At 34.4% G+C, this 17,308-nt stretch overlaps 1 protein-coding gene across 4 annotated transcripts; it reads left to right on the top strand.

The window, feature by feature from the left end:
* The first annotated feature begins 444 nt into the window (after window positions 1-444).
* LOC125064888 lies at window positions 445-16,268 on the top strand. 4 transcript variants are annotated; one of them, XM_047672189.1, is made up of 5 exons: window positions 445-720; window positions 9,821-9,943; window positions 11,484-11,580; window positions 13,165-13,338; window positions 13,584-16,268. In XM_047672189.1, exons 2-5 carry the CDS (start codon window positions 9,923-9,925, stop codon window positions 14,537-14,539), a joined length of 1,248 nt encoding a protein of 415 aa, XP_047528145.1. In that variant the 5' UTR covers window positions 445-720; window positions 9,821-9,922; the 3' UTR covers window positions 14,540-16,268. The 4 variants fall into 4 exon arrangements, with proteins under 4 accessions (XP_047528145.1, XP_047528144.1, XP_047528146.1 ...); XM_047672188.1 differs by having other exon boundaries at window positions 445-870; XM_047672190.1 differs by lacking the exon at window positions 9,821-9,943 and having other exon boundaries at window positions 445-647.
* The last annotated feature ends 1,040 nt before the right edge of the window (window positions 16,269-17,308 follow it).

Below are 17,308 nucleotides of genomic sequence, written 5' to 3'. Positions count from 1 at the left end.
AATAGACAGAATATACAAAATAGAATGAAAAACAAACTGAAACATTGGTCTCACCGAACGATTTCCTATAATTATTCACAGTAAGTCATTGTTTAATAAGTTAATTTTACTCAATTATAAATTTTATTTTTATTTTACATTTCGCTATTCATTGTTTGCTATCCTAGCGTATAAATACTAACTTATCATGCTACCTTAGCAGTGTGCAATAGATGTAGACTGATGCACGAAAGGCGGCATGCACTGACTGAGACTTTCCGACGTCGTGCATTCGATTATCACTGTTATGCAAGACAACTTAAGCTTAAAATAGCGTAAGAGGAAATAGAGAGGACAAATGTGAGAGGGAGGCGAGTACACGTCGCATCAGAGCGATTCGCAACTCGGTCCATTGGAAGTGTGGAGAAGGAGGTCAGTGTGCGCGGGAAGTGGGTCAGGGCGGATGCACCGGTGCGGTCGGCTGGCGTCGGGCGCGCTCGTGAGAGGTCGGTGACGCAGGCGCGTGGCGCGCATCGATCGCCGCCCACGCGGCGCACCGCTCAAGTGCTCCGCGAGTCGCGACGCGAATCCCGGGCTGTGCCCCTCGAAGATGGCGGCGTGAGCGCGCGCCCGCGGCCTCCGGCGGTCATGCCGCGATGGCCAGAGAGGTAACCGCGACGCGACCGGCGCCGCCGCCGCCCTCTTGCGTAACCGGTGACCACTGACACGCCCGCAGATATGGTGATTATCACCGCCCTGCCCCGTGCTCGCCTGAACCCGCCGTGCCGACCCTCGCGCTTGCCGGCTTTCGTCGTGACCCGGGCCCTCGATGCGGTTCCTGGCCCTCACGTAGCGTAGTGTATCAGTGAAGGAGTGATGAGCGTGCAGGAGGTAGTGGAGGCAAGGGTTGCCGCAGCCTGCGTGCCGTCTCGCTCGCGCGCGCTGCGTTCGTATGCGCGCGTCCCTCTCTCTCTGCCGTAGCCCGTTGCACATGCAACCTGCATTATTCAAAATCTGTGCCAGATTACATAGTATCCTTATATGAATCGTCTCTTTTCACATGTTTAGTTAGAATTTACGATGAGTTTTCTCTTTGAGTTCTAGTTTAAGTATTTCAGGTTATAGTACCTCCATACATGTATAGAGTATATGAAGTTGTATATATATTACTCGTAAAAATATTTGAGTATGACTCTAAAAATTATCAGTTAGTCCTAAAAATTATAGTTTTTATACTAATTGTACCGTTATTAATATTGATTATTTTCAAGTACTGTAACAAGAATACGCAAATATATAAATAATATAAATTATGATCGCCGCAAATTTATTAAAAGACAGATAACAGTGAAGACGAGCAATTCATAGTTGGCACATGCGTGTGACGGAGCCCCGTAGCACCGGACTCCGTAGCGGTTCGTAGCGCTAAGCGTAACTCTTGCTTCTAGCTAATCATCTTTATGTTCGAAATAGACCAAAATCAACAATTCTAAATATAATATGCTTAATTTTAAACTTTTATAATATATAATGGGCATATTACACACAAAAATACAAATCAAAGCGTATTAAAATTTGATTTAGATAAAACCTATTGAAAAATGTTATACAAAGGTTAAAAAAAGATAAGTGTGATTTTTTCATCAAATTTGAAGTTTTCATAAAATTGATAAAAAGACTTAAAAAATAATAATTTGAAATTTAAATCAGTTAATACTTTTTAATATTATTAATCACTTTTCAATAAATACATTAAATATAGAATAATTTAGATACGGAAATCTGTTGATACGCACTTCTAACGAATCAAGATATTTATAAAATAATTATAAAAAAAAAACAACATATAAAAGAGTTTAACTCGATAAAATATTAATAACAAAGATTTTGTTTCAGTAAAAGCCAGTAAATATTCCCCTTCTGGGCCAATACCAACTCTCTCGTTATGGACTAAATTTTGAATGTATTCCACCACGCTGCGCTAGTGCGTCATGTAGCATATCTTTATTCAACACATGCAGATTTCTTTTTTAGGTTTTACTTTACACTTGACAAAAAAATAATTATAAAGACTAATTAAGCACGTTGTGGTAATTTGATCTTCTCCTACAACGTTTTATCGACGTTTTTTATCAGCCAGTAATTTAGAGATTTTTGTTTTAAATTTTATTTATATATAAGTTGTTAAGAATAATACATATAATTTTTTATATTAAAGTATATATTGTTCTAGAATATTAATAAATTGATTTTAATTTGCTTAAGTTTATTAGTTATGTTGGTCAATTCACAGTTACTTAACAGTTACCTATAAATTAGATTGACACCATTTAACTTCTTTTTTATAATTCCTTAACTGTTGTTAATAATCGACCGTGTACATGATTTACATTACAATTTAAATTTAAAAGAAAATTATAATAAGAAAACTGGCCAGTGTCAAAAAAATCTGTGTGTAATACACATACATACCTGTCTACCCGCAACGGAATCGAATGGTGGATTAAATTAAGCTACGAAACCTTCTTTTACACAAGATAATCTTAACATTGCAGTAGGAAACCATCATATCTATTTTAAGTCACAAAATATGAAAATTCGTGTGTCACACAGCGTCAACTTCTAAATCTAAATCTAAATAATTCCTATTTACGGTTGATGGTCCGTTTATTGAGGCAGGTTACAGGCTATATAACTTGACGCTACGACCTTAAGGAGTGGAGTTGACCGTAGACGTCAACCCATACAACAATCTGTATGACGCAGCCATTGATACAAAATACATCTAATTAGTAGCTGGCCAATTAATCAATAATTTTATTATCACCAATTCATAGTACTTAAATTACTTAATATTATCTAAATAAGCCGTATAAAAACTGTCATTAGTTAAAAAAAATATGATTTTATGTCAATATCTTCATACTCTAAGAAAACTTTTCAATTCGTTATTTTGGGTACATCTATGGCATAGTATCTTTTACATAATATACCTTTATATAAAATTTTCGATATTCATCTATTATTTATTTATATAGTTTACCTGAAAATTAATGAGGTTTTAATGTAATTAATTAAAAAGTATAATTTCGTTACCCACAGCTCTAGATTAATATTCAGGACGGTTGATTATAGAGACAAGGGTTAATTAAAACATACATGCATGCAGATAAATATGCTTATTTTATAATAATATTTCCTACTTACACAATTATTAACTAGGATTTATTATTAATTATTAACTAAGACGACCAAAGTGTAACTAGACTTCTTTAGGGAGACTAGACTAGACAAGAGTGTTCGGCGCAACTACAAGTACACTCCTTATTCCTGTGGTCTCATAATCGGACGAGAAATCAGCACGACCGGAAAAAGTTCAGATGTAGATAAAACGATTTTAGATGCTTCCAAATCACGCGACTATAAGCACTATTAACTTCGAGGTACTAATGAGAAATGCTAGGTAGAAGAAACCTACTACATTTTATCGGTACGACCTGGAGACAGAAACGAAGCACTTGGAATTTGCTCGGGAGCTGTAAAGCCTAGCTACAAGACTATCGAGGCATATAATTTGCGAATTAGAGACTGCGCTTTTACATACTGTCAATATTGATTTTCGTATCCTTTTGTCGGAAAACAATATCTATATAGAATCTATATATATGTATGTGATGATATAAAGAGCCAGAGTCACGATATTCTTAGTGTAGACAGGGATAACATTATTGGTTTCAATTTTTTTTTATAAATGTTATTATCACTCAACTAACTATATACGTTTTTATTTGACTTTTATCTGATGTAACCCACTCATTAAGTATTCTACCGAGAAACAGCAATACTAAGTATAATAGTAGTTATCTTCTGGTTTTTAGACTGAGTGAGCCAGTATTTTACAGGAACAGGGATTATAATATCTTAGTTCCAAAAGTCGGTGGCACATTAGCGATCTAAGGCATGATTTTTTTAGGCTTTCCTTTTTTTCAAAGGCTCGCTAGCTGCAGCTTCAAGCTGAGGGGTGTACCCTAATAATAAAAAAAAATACAAAATAAAAGTTGAAATAATCGGAAAAAAGACGGTTTCTCCGTGTTCTTAAAAACACGATCTCGTGAACACGACTGGTTTCGGTTCGTGGTACGGCATAGTAAAATAAAGGTTAATTATAATATATTTTTAATCAAAATTCGGTGACAATCTCCTCAGCAAAGTTTACTTTATGTCTTTACACTAAGCTATAATGTATTAATCCTCTGATAGCGTCAGGAATCGATCGTGAGGCACTAGTGTAGCAAGGGATACAGACCAATTCCTCCCTTAAGCATTAATCCCATAAGTACCGCTTGAGCGTAAGTTTCGCGGTATATTTTATCGCTGCAGTTAGTTTGAACACTGTTTTATATATTATAACTCTAATCGTAAAACTCGTTTTTAAAATTGAGAGTTTTATTTACAAAATAATTATTAACACAGGGCCCTAACAACAAAGTTACAAACAAATAAAAATGGTGACTGTACAAATCATAGCCGCGGAGAATGATGGCAGGAAACCTAGCAGCATATAATTAATGTATTTGATTTGTATCCGTTAAAATAAGTGGTTATATTCGGTTTAAAGATACCGATAATGTTTTTAAATATTGATCGTAACTGTTTCGATCAATTTTAAAACAAAATATTAAAAATAAAACATGGTACAAGTTGTGATATCTTTATAATAAATATCACGAGTAACAAATATTATATTATCATGTTTGTATCAGACTCTATATATTACGATGATGAATGATCCCTTTAGGGATAGAATTATCAAATAAAATTTCTCAATATATGCCTTTATAAAGCTTTTATAAAGTACTCGTGTATTTCCAGAGTTCGCTTGCTATTTCATTACACACTCTTATACAGATCACATATTCAGGGAATTAGTGTTTTTTTATTTACTTTACTCACTAACTCTTAATCGTTAGTATGTTTATTGATAAAGAACTTTAAAATGAGGCTCCTACAAACCGTAGTCAATCTGGTTTGAGGTTTGCCTTGGAATTTGATCACCGGTAATTGAACTTGCCATATTAGTACGCATAAGAGAAATGGTTGTCATATTTTGTGACTGTTTTATAAATGCGTAGTGCATCAACTTCAATATTGTTCAATCGATCATCACCACAACTGTACATTACGCGGTTAGGACGTGATTAGTACAGCGTTTCGAGTTTTGCTAGTATAAAAAAAAAACAAGTATCTTAAAAATATTTTTCGTTTTTACCTGATTTTCTTATTGATAATAAAGAGGTATAATACAGAGACTGATGGATGAGGGAATGTACTGACGTGACGACCTCGGGGTCTTAAATGTTGGGTCCCAGGTGTATGCAATTAGACTGCTTAATTCAGTTCATACTGGGGCATACAATATTTTCATATCTATATTACCAGTAACATAACAAGTCCAGTTCAGATTAAGTAAGTGATGTTTTTTAATTAAGTGTTTACTTGGTGGTGTGGTTTGGTGCTAGCCTGCTTGGGTAGGTGATTACTGCCAAACAGCAATACTTAGTGTTGTTGGGCTCCAGTTTGAAGGCTCAGTGAGCCTGCCTTACTACAGACAAGAGATAACATCGCATTAGTCGTATGAGAAATGGTTAATATTTCTTATAGTGGGCAGTAGTGACCATTTACTTTTAGCCAGTCCGCCAGTAAATATTTGAAATAAAAAAAAAATAACAGGTGAGCTTTACACAGGGTTATTGAGCTTATATACAAAGTCACGGAAATATTTTTTTAACTAAAACTTCAAATTCAAAACCGTAATTTGGATGTCATATTTAATTTTAACATTTTTTACTTTGCTTTTTGATATTTGTATCTATTTACTCACGCGTCGATCCATATTAAACAACGAGGCGTTATAATATATTACTAAAAAAACTACTAAGCCAGTATACATAATACTTATACCCGAAAAACCCATCGCAATTCAGAGATCGTTACAGGATATATTGTTGTATAAGACCAAGAGCTTCGTTGGAGCAGTTTTATCCGTTTTAAAGTTAGACTACTAATTGGTAATTTTTATATTAATAAATTAAAACTGGAGAAAAACTAATATTACTCGTTGAAAGTATATCTGTAGTTACCAGCGCCTATTTAATGAAACCTATGAAACGCACTAACGAGATTTAGTTAAAACTATATCTAATCGTTTGCAAGGTTATGTTAACAAATCGTTATCAACTTCAAAACACAACCAATAAAACAATATTTTGAAGTAATTAGGTACATTAGTTTTTTACTCGTCATATAAAATAAAATAAAATAAAATACAATTAAATAAATAAAATAAAGGTGTAGATTAGCGTTTTTTTATCGATGTTTTAAAAGAAGTTATGAAAAGACGTAAGGGTAATTTTTACAGTAGACTAGACGTCCCGGTTTCAACGAGTAGATTATTCTACATAAAACGTACATTTTCGTAGTGTCAACAAACTACAGGATTCATAAATGGAATAATTGCAAACTTAGTTTCTTTCTAATCTATTTTTTGTAACACTAACTTATATCTGTTGTTACACATTTTCTTCATATAACCATTTCTTATAGCATGATCAGTGTGTCATCAAATCAGATTTGGTAATGTTATGTTTACTGTTACTATAAGATAGAATAAGTGGTAATTCGGTGGTACCCACATCGACAGGACCGCACAAAGCCCTACCACGATTAAAATCGATTTATTTCTAATTGACAAATGACTTATTTCAAAACTTCATGATGTTAACGTGTAATTTAAACCAATAATGATATGCAGTAATATACCATGTATGAAAATGTCCAATGGCGGGCTGGTATCATTTGACCTTCACGTGGTATACCAGTGTAAAGTAAAAATAAGTAGTTTTACTATAAATAGGACACACACACATTTCGATAACATTATATCCCACCAGACGAAATTACCAACGTGGTCGTTAAACCTCAAAATGTTATAATACGAGGCTTTTTAAATTCTAGGCCATGATTTTCACAAACAAAAAAACTATAGAAGGTTTATGTAATATTAAAAAGGTAAGTAATCTACTATAAATGTTTCTATGGTTTAAACGTTTTCAGAAAATATTTCTTGAATGGGTAATCTTATCTTTTAATTCTGCAAATATACACACGGAGGTTCAAAGTATTTAAAATTCCCCGTAAAAAGTATAAAATGTTGCAGTTTACGCGCAGTTCACGCTCCCTTTCCGCCCACTCCTGGTTACCAGGCTTATCGTTCACTGGATTCATAGTATTGCTTACTATATTCTGCAAAATAAATAACACGCGAGAATAATAATTAATTATAACGAATGCATATAATACGTTAAAAGTAGGATAAAAATATTGGGATTTTCCGTCAGGATATTTTTTGTAACGTTTAGTTTCGAAAATGATGGTGCTAAACCGGATGACGCCTGAACTCTTTGCGGTCTTATCGTAATTTCGACCAATAGAATTATGAGAATGATGGAATACTGTATTTGCGCTTACAACTATAACACTTTTACACTTGCCTTATGTAATTATAAGATTCCCGTCTAGCAATTAAACAAGGTCTAAATATACATCTTCTTCCTGGTATGATAACACCAGATATCAATATAATTAATGAAATGAGGAACAATTTTTGAAGAGTGAAATTATAAATATTTATATATATTTAAAAAAAGATTTAACAATGTTTTATTTTGTTAATTCCACTTAGTAATTAAACACGAAAACAAAAAAGTAACCAAAACACAAAAAACACGGAAGTTACTTTTGAATGTTAGTTACAACGCTGCGTAGCGCTACCCGAAGATATATTCTGTAGACGAGAAGTCTAATTTCGTCTGGTACATCTAATTACGAGAAAATATGTGGATGAAAGGTACTCGTCTCGGAGCTGGAAATTCTTAGAGAACATCTTGACAGATGAGAATGGTACTCGTAAACTCTGTCGCAGTTTTAGTTGCTTTTAAAAATATATATTGGTGTGAAAAATTCTTTTTCGTTTAAATTACATTCTTGTTTTATTTTAGTATTTTGTTTTTATTCTATAACGTGTATAGGAAATAGAATTCATTTTGTCAGACATATTGCAAGATTTACGTGATAACTTTGTCTATACATCATCGAAATTTTAACGGAAATTTAATTTGAATATTTTGAAAATTAGTTTAACAAATTATACAATTAATATTAATAAATATTTTTATTAGATATATGCAAGAAAAAGTGCATCATTTTTTTATATTATTTATAAATATTTACTATTTATTGTATAAAATAAATTCAATATGAAGTAGTCAAAATGTAACATAAATTCACATATAGGTATGTATATATATCTAATTTGACAGTACAAATTATAAACGACATTGTTCTTATCAATAAAATCAATTGAGGTTTCATTAAATTCCAAACCACAATTTACGTTAAGAAAAACATATGTCAAAAATAATTCCACTGACTGACTCATCGACTTGAAATGTATTATACTCCTTTCGTTTCGCAGGCATTTACTAAAAAAAGGACTTTTGGAATATAAGTATACAGTCCAACACACTTTACTTGTTAATATTTTCTCGTGATGAAGATGAAGTCAAACCTTGTTGGTTTGATAAATAAGTAGGAAAAATTACACATTTACACAGGTTGCCTATATTTATTCCATCTAAAAATATAACGCAATAATTATTTTTTTTTTTTTTTTTTCAATAAATTGTGTGTTTTAATTTTCAGATAAATGATTAATATTTATTAGTAAAATCAGACTACTATTGATTATCAATAATTGCTTTATATTTTTATATCGTAATAAAATAAATATAAAATTTTTTGATCTACACAAATAAGTTGATAAACAATACAAAGTATTACTCGTAGAGCAGCTAAAGCTACAACGTAGCATAACTATAGTACTCATTGTAACTCTATAGTGTGGAAGTTTTTCACGTAAACAACATTATATCTTCACTGTCTGTCGTAGTCACTAATAAAAATAAAATCACTCGCTCCTATATTGTCACTCGCTTTTATCAAAGTTATCATAAATCTATTTTTAAAATAGTTCTTGTTTGAGAGTTTTAAAATTAGAAAATTGCATTTCTTGTTTTTATATCGCTAGTGTTTCAATCGACTTTACTCCGGTATGCTCACCAATCAGTGCACGTAATCACAGACGATTCACATACTTTTGAACGGCCAAAAAGTGCATTATCGGTGTTGCTAATTTCGAAGATGTTACGGCATCGGGTAGGGCGCTGCAGTGCGGGCCCGAGGCCTCGGCGGGGGCGCGGGGGTGGGGCGGCGCCTCGGGAGGGGGGAGGAGGCCGCGACCCGGTCACGAGTCACGAGTCGCGCGTCGACAGTGCGGCCGCGGCGCTCGCCGGCGCACCGCGCCGCCCCTTTTCTATCTATGACAGAGTGTGTCGATCCTATTCGGATGTTTAATCTGTGCTAGACATGTCTAATGTTATTAGGATAGTAACGTGATAGTCAAAATGATAACTCATAAATATTCAGGTTCAAAATAGATAGCTACGTGTTCTCAATTTTACAGATGCTAATAATAATTAAGTAATATTTTTACATATTTAGATTTGTATCGTAGATAGAGTCGTTTTGCGATTCTCGTATGATTTAAGGTTGTGCTTTGGGCTTGTATTATTGTGATATGTGGATATATTATTGAGTACGGTTCATTTATATTTTATATATTTCCTACTGTACCTTAGAATCAATTCGAAAATTATACTCAATCTTAAATATTATTTATATTATTAAAAAAAATATTCTTTATGTTGTGTACAATTTTAATTAGCATATAGTTATCAAAAAGACTTCAACTAATTGTACAATAAATGTAATAAACAGAAAAGTGACTTGAAGTGAAGTTGCAAGTGTGAGTGAGTGCACCGTGAAAATGATAGTCGAAATACAAGAGGTAACATTATCTGTAGACACTCCGAACCATGCACTCTTCATTATTCATCGCGTTGTCCTGTAAATAGAACCTCCTAGAACCTGTTATGATATTATTTGCTGTTAAATCCATCATAAATGTCGACGTGATATTAAGTGAAATAAAAGTATGACTTCTAGTTTTACTCGAGTAAGTTATTTACATTTTTCATCCTTTTATTTAAATTATTAAAAATAACATGAAAAAAGGTTTATTGATATTGAAAGTATGAATCAAAATCAGCTTGAGCTTTATTGAAATGATTCCGTCTTTCGTTTGGCATGTCGTGCAATCAGCTGATCACTGAACATGACAATGACATTTCCGTAAAAAAAACGATGACTCGACGCCTGTTGATTCCAGTCTGTAACTAGGACTCAATTGCCCACGGTTGGGATAGTCCAGTCTAGATTAAAGATCGTTGAGGGCGATGTCAGTAGGTCAACGCACAGTGCGTGCGGCGAGGGGCGTGTCAGTGAGGGTAAGGGGGGGTGCGGAACACGGGGAGGGCAAGCGGGGGAGGGGGCGCAGGTCGCTCGGGCGTTGCACCGCTGCATCCAGTGCAGGCTCTACGGACGCCGGCTACGATACGTAGCCGCTACGCCGTAGCACCTACACTATGCATGAACCGTTCTTTGTAGAATGATTTTGTGACATGAATATACGTTTCTTCTTTTCATTTCCCTAATATCGAATACTTTTGAAATCTGATTTAATGGTGAGAATACAATTTATTTAAAGTAAACCAAGTTTGTCTTGAAATTGTATAAATTATTAAAGTCATGCAATTAGTAATCAGCGAGAGGTTTATCAGTTAACTATTTTTTTATGTTTTGTACCTGTACCACGAAAATAGTTTAGGATGAGAATTTTTACTAAAAAAAAAAAAACATTTTTATATTAATTAACATCGTAATTATCGTATCATCAAATGTTATATATTTATGCTTAATTAAAAAATATCTACCATTTCCTTTTCCTTGATTATAAAAAGCTGAGGATCATTTTAGATTTCACACACAGGCGATAGATAGAGATACGTAGTATATGTAGCTCATTGCATAACCGCTGCTCTCGTTATTTTGTCCAAATTGCTATAACATTACAAACTTACCCCTTTCATTAGTGCTATTTTATACCTCATTCCATTGTGCATAATAATTTTCGTATCCACTTTATTTGAAATGTGAAAATAATTTCAGTTATATCAATTAAAGGGTCGGTAATAAAATAAGTTTCATACCGGTACCAATAATCTCGATTGCATTAGCATTATTTTATTCGGGCAACATATAGTTTTTTATTGAATGCGATTAAAAAGTTTTAGTCAAATAAAGTTCAAATAACCATCTTCTATTGGTTGTCCATTTAAAAAAAAAATATTAATAACATATAGTTTAAAAATACGCTATCAATAAAAATAGATATTGGTATATTTAAATAAAGTGGATAATAATTACGATTTTGTAAGTTGTAGGATATATTTTTACTATGTTTTAAATTTCACCGTGTTTTTTATCAGGAGGTTAGAGGGAAGAGGCCTTTTAAGATATGGGACAGTTCGAGAAATGTGAGAAAGGGTCTGGTGGTGACCAGCTTTGAGGAGCTGATACATAGAGGTTAGTAATGCATTGATAAGCCGAATTTATATGGTACTATGTTAAAGTTCCGCTTCTCTATCTCAAAGATACGAGATCACTTACAACACGCAAGTGAATGATTTGAAATTGGATGCAAATACTTGTCATAAGTTGATATCGAACCTACAAAACTCAGTCTAGCGAACAAGATCAGTCCTATCAGTATTTAAAAAATATTATAAAGATCAGTCCTCTCCTTAAATATAACTTTTATCACACAAATATAGGAGAGCCGTCTTATATTTGTGGTTTTGTCTGTCAGTTTGTATTTTGTTTTTTATTATTTTCTTAAATAAAATCTTTAATAAAACATTTTCATTTTCTGGATATCGTAATAACAATTACAAAACTACATTGAAATTATCTATTAGAAGTGTCTTGCAATCATGTAACTATATTCGTTTCTGATTTGACCAAAATTACCTTTAATTTTCACTCTTTTAAGTTGGCAAGCATAGACTTTGATATTTTATAGAATGTATTTATAAATTATAATCTTTAAGCGATTAAATAATAAATATACAAAAGTCGAAATAGGAGCACATCACATAATATATTAAAGGTTTTCGTGCTTTTGTATTACTAATATAATTCATAAAAATAAACATGTCACGTATTACGTATGCTATCAATAATATAACATATTAATTATACAACTAAGCCGACTCTCAGAACCAAAAGATGCAACATACTAAGCCATTTAGTGAGCTCAATAAGATTTGACGCAGTTCGTGTGACCCCTTTTTGGTTTCAGTCGCACTAACAGATAAATAAGAGGCAATTATACATTTAAATTTTATCGCAAATAACGTGCCGTACAATTAAAAAATTAAAACGTTTATTAAAATAATCGTAGATAGAGAAAGGAATCAAAACTATGGAACTTGTTTATTTAAAACTAGAAAAGCCACGTGTACTCGAATCAGTTTTGAGATACGTCGAAGGTTAAGGTAGAGTCACATTCTGACACTAATATATATATACTAGTGTCATTAACATACATAGGTATATAGTAGTATTTAACAGAAAATAAATGCTTTTACCCATTAATATGTATTACCAGAGTATTATTATTTTTGTTACATTTTGTACGAGTTTTCTGTGGTTCGTTGAAGTTAATTTTGTAATAGTGATAGCGTTGACTAATTTCTGGATACATACATGAGAATACTTTGCCCACATATAAAAATATTATATCATATCCGAATAATAATAAAATAAATAATTAAAAACAAGTTTTGTTAAAACCAACAAAATTATTTACAGATTTTTGTATCTTACGAGTATAATTATACTTATAAACTGTCTATGTGTTACTCATTATGTGTTACTGTTTCATAGACAAGATTTTTATATTTATCTCATATAAATTCTATAATTTATAGAAACAACACTATAACACTTTATTTCTTAACATGAAAATGCCTCGATGAATAAAGCCAATGTCCTTTAAGTTTACTTTCTATTATTTTAAGTCACCAACATCTATTCATCGGTCTATATATAAAGCTGGAGATTTTACCAGGTATTGCTACAGATCAGAATATTGTGCATGCTTTCCAGGAAAAGAAAAGCTATCGGTAGCAGCAAGTGAGCCTGTCCGGCTGGTATTAGAGAGTGACGGCACGCAGGTTGAGGACGGCGAGTATTGGCGCACACTCCCACCTAATACCGTACTTCTGCTTTTACGGCAAGGCGAGCGATGGTATCCCACGGGTGTCGACGTTATCAAGGCTGGTGAGTATCTTGGAAAACACAATCAGGAATCGTAAAACGAAATTGAGAAAGTACGTAATCAAATTAAGTTAAGGGTCAGAAAGTTGTTATTTAATAAAAGAGATAAAAAATCTCTCTCATACGTACTAATATTCATGTTAAACAGTTTTTTTTCAACAGATAATTATTTACTAATTATGGTTACTAATTAGATTCATTTTGTGTGTGTTTAAAGTTTAAATAGTTTTAATAATATGTAATTCCAGCTATATCGGCGATACCGAAAATTGTGTGCGAGACGATACACGCTCTCGAGCTGCACGATGAAACACCTTCATGGAAAATCATGGACAACAAGGGGCGCGTCACAGTGGTGTTACACTGGGACCAGCGGCCGCAAGCGTCGCCGGCCGCGCGCTCGCCCTCGCGCCAAGCCAAGCCGGACCGACGGCCCTCGCTCGTTATACAGACCTCCTTGGAGCGGCCACAGCCACCACCGCCACACATTACAGTCGTAAATCACGATGAGCCAGGGCCGGCGCGTGCTCGACTCTCACGCGCCTCCTCCTCGCTCGATCACCACGTGCATACGGCCGAGTGCCGTGCTGCCGCGCCTCCTACACATGCCACTCCACCCGCACCCCCAGCTCACTCCCAGCATCCTCATCGCCCACCAACAGACGAGTGCGACTTCCATTGTTGTGCACTTCACGAGGAGGGGAGGCGCATCGCTGTGCACAAGAGCGTTGCCACCTCACCCATTCAGGATTCCCAGCCACGAGCTTCGCCTCAAGGTCGACCGAAAGGTCACGTGCGATTTCTCGACGCCGAATCGGCACGTCGAGGCGAACGAGACTCCTCGGAGAGTGAAACCGAGAACACCTTAGTCGAGGACGAGGCGGTCACGTCGGAAAAGTTCCTCCTCCTTATCGATCAACTCAGTGTCGATCAAAAGCGGCATTTGACCATCAAAGATATTGGTATAATTCTCGAACGGCTCAGTTCCAAAATTCTCGACGTGGAACGGCTGGACCGAGAATCTGAATCGGACGACTGCTACAATTGGACAATCAAAGCGACAATTAGAGGAGACGCGCTGAGGGAGCTGGGCGTCATATACAATGGGAATTATTATGCGATCAGTGAGCACCCGGGCTACCGGGAGGAGAACGAGGAGGCCGGTGACGAGGGTGAAGAGGAAGAAGAAGAAGATAGACTCTGATCGGGCCTGTGCGGCGCCGCCGTGCCCGCCGCCGCTGCGCTGCGCCTAGCGCTGTGCCGCGTCGCCGCGCGCTGACCCGCCGCACCACTCGTCCACCACCACTGCCACTCGAAAACGCAATAAAGCAATATAGGTCACTAGGTTACATCGGTGAGTCGACCGGAGCCCTGCTTTAACCCTAGATGAAAGGTCGATCAACCTAGGTATTCGGCTACAGGTGTCTGAGTACGAAGCAAAGCAAGGGCCGAACGATCCTCAAACCCGGCGCATTGTGTCATTAAATGTTTGTAGGTAGTGTGATCGCAGCTAGGAGCGAACATCCCAGTTGGTTAAAGACTTTATGAAATTCAAAAAAAAGGCTGAGTTGATCCGCCGCCGTCACGGCCGGACGGGGCGACGACGCCAAACAGTAGTTAATAATAGCGACGTAATGTAAGTGAAACTGACTTCCTATCGATTACTGCAATGGTTACTGTGTACGAGTCAGTTCCCGATACCTTTTCGAATCGATATTCTTACACGTTTTCGCGTGCGTACGATCGGATGTTTACTGTAGCGTAATGTGTATTAACGTATCCGACGTCGTCAAACAGCAGCACAAATATTTATCATAGACATTATTGTCTTTATAATTAGGTAATAATAAATAATAAATTATAGAGGAGGTAGCGACGAAAAACGATGTCACTTCATGAACCCGCCGCTTTTTGATTACTAAATTTAAATACTAGTAAGTTTTTTCGTAAATACGTTATTATTTCCTACGATTTCGTGCATTTATTTTTATTTACGACAATCATGTATTCGAGGGGTAGGCCTAAATAATAAATTTATTACGAACAATAAAACGGGATCCGATTTTTGTTTAACGATACCGTACCTGTGACAAAAGCTCAAATAAGCTGACAACCTTTATTATAAATATAAGCCCTTAAAAACAATAACTATATCGAAGTTCGTTAAATCGTGGTTTTTGTATTGTAATAGGTTGGAGTAACTGAATAATAAATGATTACTGGATAATCAGTCTTTGCTCATAAATCGTAATCGCATTTTATAATAACGGCGAAGATTAGCTGTCGTATATAAGGTTGACGTATATGTGTAGCGTGTTTGGGGTGATAACTTGACCGGGCCTAGACTGACGAGCGAATCGCTCTTTGTGCGTTGTTTTAACATTCCCGGTAGTACATCGAGACGACGGCTGGTGCCGTCTTCGCGTCAGGTCTCGAGCAAAAGCGGGTAGAGGCGATACGATGTTTCAGAGAGACATACGCAATTATTTTTAATAGAATACGACAAGTTTAGTTAATAAACTGTGTGTTATGAAAAAGGTTGTAACTAAAAATACGATTATACAGCAATTCGTCGCGACATACCAAATTGGTATTTGGTAGTTGTAAGTCGATTCTTGTATTTATAAGGTCTATGATATCGTAGTATTATTGTATAATGTTTTTAATTTTTGTATAGTACGTACTAATACGTGTATAATATATTGAAGTTTAATAAGTTTTACAGTCCCGTCGGGATGTCATAGAGTGTATAGTTATTTAAGGTGTAATATTAAATGATTATCGAGTAGGCGATCGCTCCCGCGCGACGGAGCGGGCGCTGTTAACGATTATATAATATATATACATTTTGGTGTACGATACCCGTTATTTATGTGCTGTCCGTTTATTTTTAAATACGTTTGGTACGGTTCATGAAAATATTTATATCATATACTTATTTATAAAACAAATATTTTTATTACGTCTTATCAAAATATATTCGAATATTTATATTGATAATTATTATGCTTTAGTTTATACGAAAGAATTTTATTTTAATAAAATAGCTTACGCGATTATATATTGATTGCTCATATCAATATGAAAATAATTAAAAATTAATTATATCTTTGATCACATTTAGCGGGATCTGTAAAATTTTATTTGAGTTGTTTCGATTTACAGTTAATCATAATTTTCATGAACCGGAAAAGAAAAATAAACATTTTGATGTTTTGATACATAAATTATAAGAGTTTGTTTTTAAGGTTTGATATTGTGACTTGTCTTTTATTCATTCTAATTAAATAATTTCGATAAAAGTACTATTGCTATTAAACTTTAGGTGAAGCTATTTCGAAAAAGTGGCTATGTTTCATGAAGATGTAACGGAACTAAAGATTGATATTAATATAACATAGATTAAAAACCATGAAATAATCACATGTTGATGTTAGAAACAAGAGTATTACGAAATATGAGAGGTTAAAATTCTTCATTTTCATTTGAAATACCAGTGACTTCAAACATTTTTTTTTGAAAACGACAAGATTACTAAAATAACAAGAAATATAGTAATGAATAGAATCAAGAGGTACGTTCATTTTGTTATAAGAAATAACATGATTCTAAGAAGGCGAATTTGCGAATGTAATAATCATGGCTGATATTATGAGGTCTTAATCAACTATAAAAAATAAAAAAACAATTATATTTGTACCTCTTAATAGCTTTTGACTGTATTTATTGTTTTTTTTTTATATATTTGTTTGTACAGCTTTCAATTCTATAGTGTTATTATTGTTAAAGGTTTTGTTTCATGTTAATACAATTTTAATGTGTCAAACATATTTTAAAATTCAAAACACGAAATACATATAAAAACCTGTTAAGTATTTTTATACTTTAAATGTATCAAAATTGATCAGACGGAGTAAAAAAGCTCAATTAGCCACAAATAATTATATTCTGGCTTAATAATGTATTTGGATGA

The sequence above is a fragment of the Vanessa atalanta genome, chromosome 6 (genome assembly GCF_905147765.1).
Source record: "Vanessa atalanta chromosome 6, ilVanAtal1.2, whole genome shotgun sequence".
NCBI classification, from domain to species: domain Eukaryota; kingdom Metazoa; phylum Arthropoda; class Insecta; order Lepidoptera; family Nymphalidae; genus Vanessa; species Vanessa atalanta.
Note: the sequence above shows the minus strand (reverse complement) of the source record. Positions and strands in the feature narration are given on the sequence as shown.

Excerpts from the sequence above, each read along its gene's own strand:
- LOC125064888 (XM_047672189.1), top strand. The coding sequence starts at position 9,923 with ATGATAGTCGAAATACAAGAG. Across the intron at positions 9,944-11,483 it reads TGATAGTCGAAATACAAGAG|GAGGTTAGAGGGAAGAGGCC; the intron begins GTAACATTATCT and ends GTTTTTTATCAG. Across the intron at positions 11,581-13,164 it reads TGAGGAGCTGATACATAGAG|GAAAAGAAAAGCTATCGGTA; the intron begins GTTAGTAATGCA and ends CATGCTTTCCAG.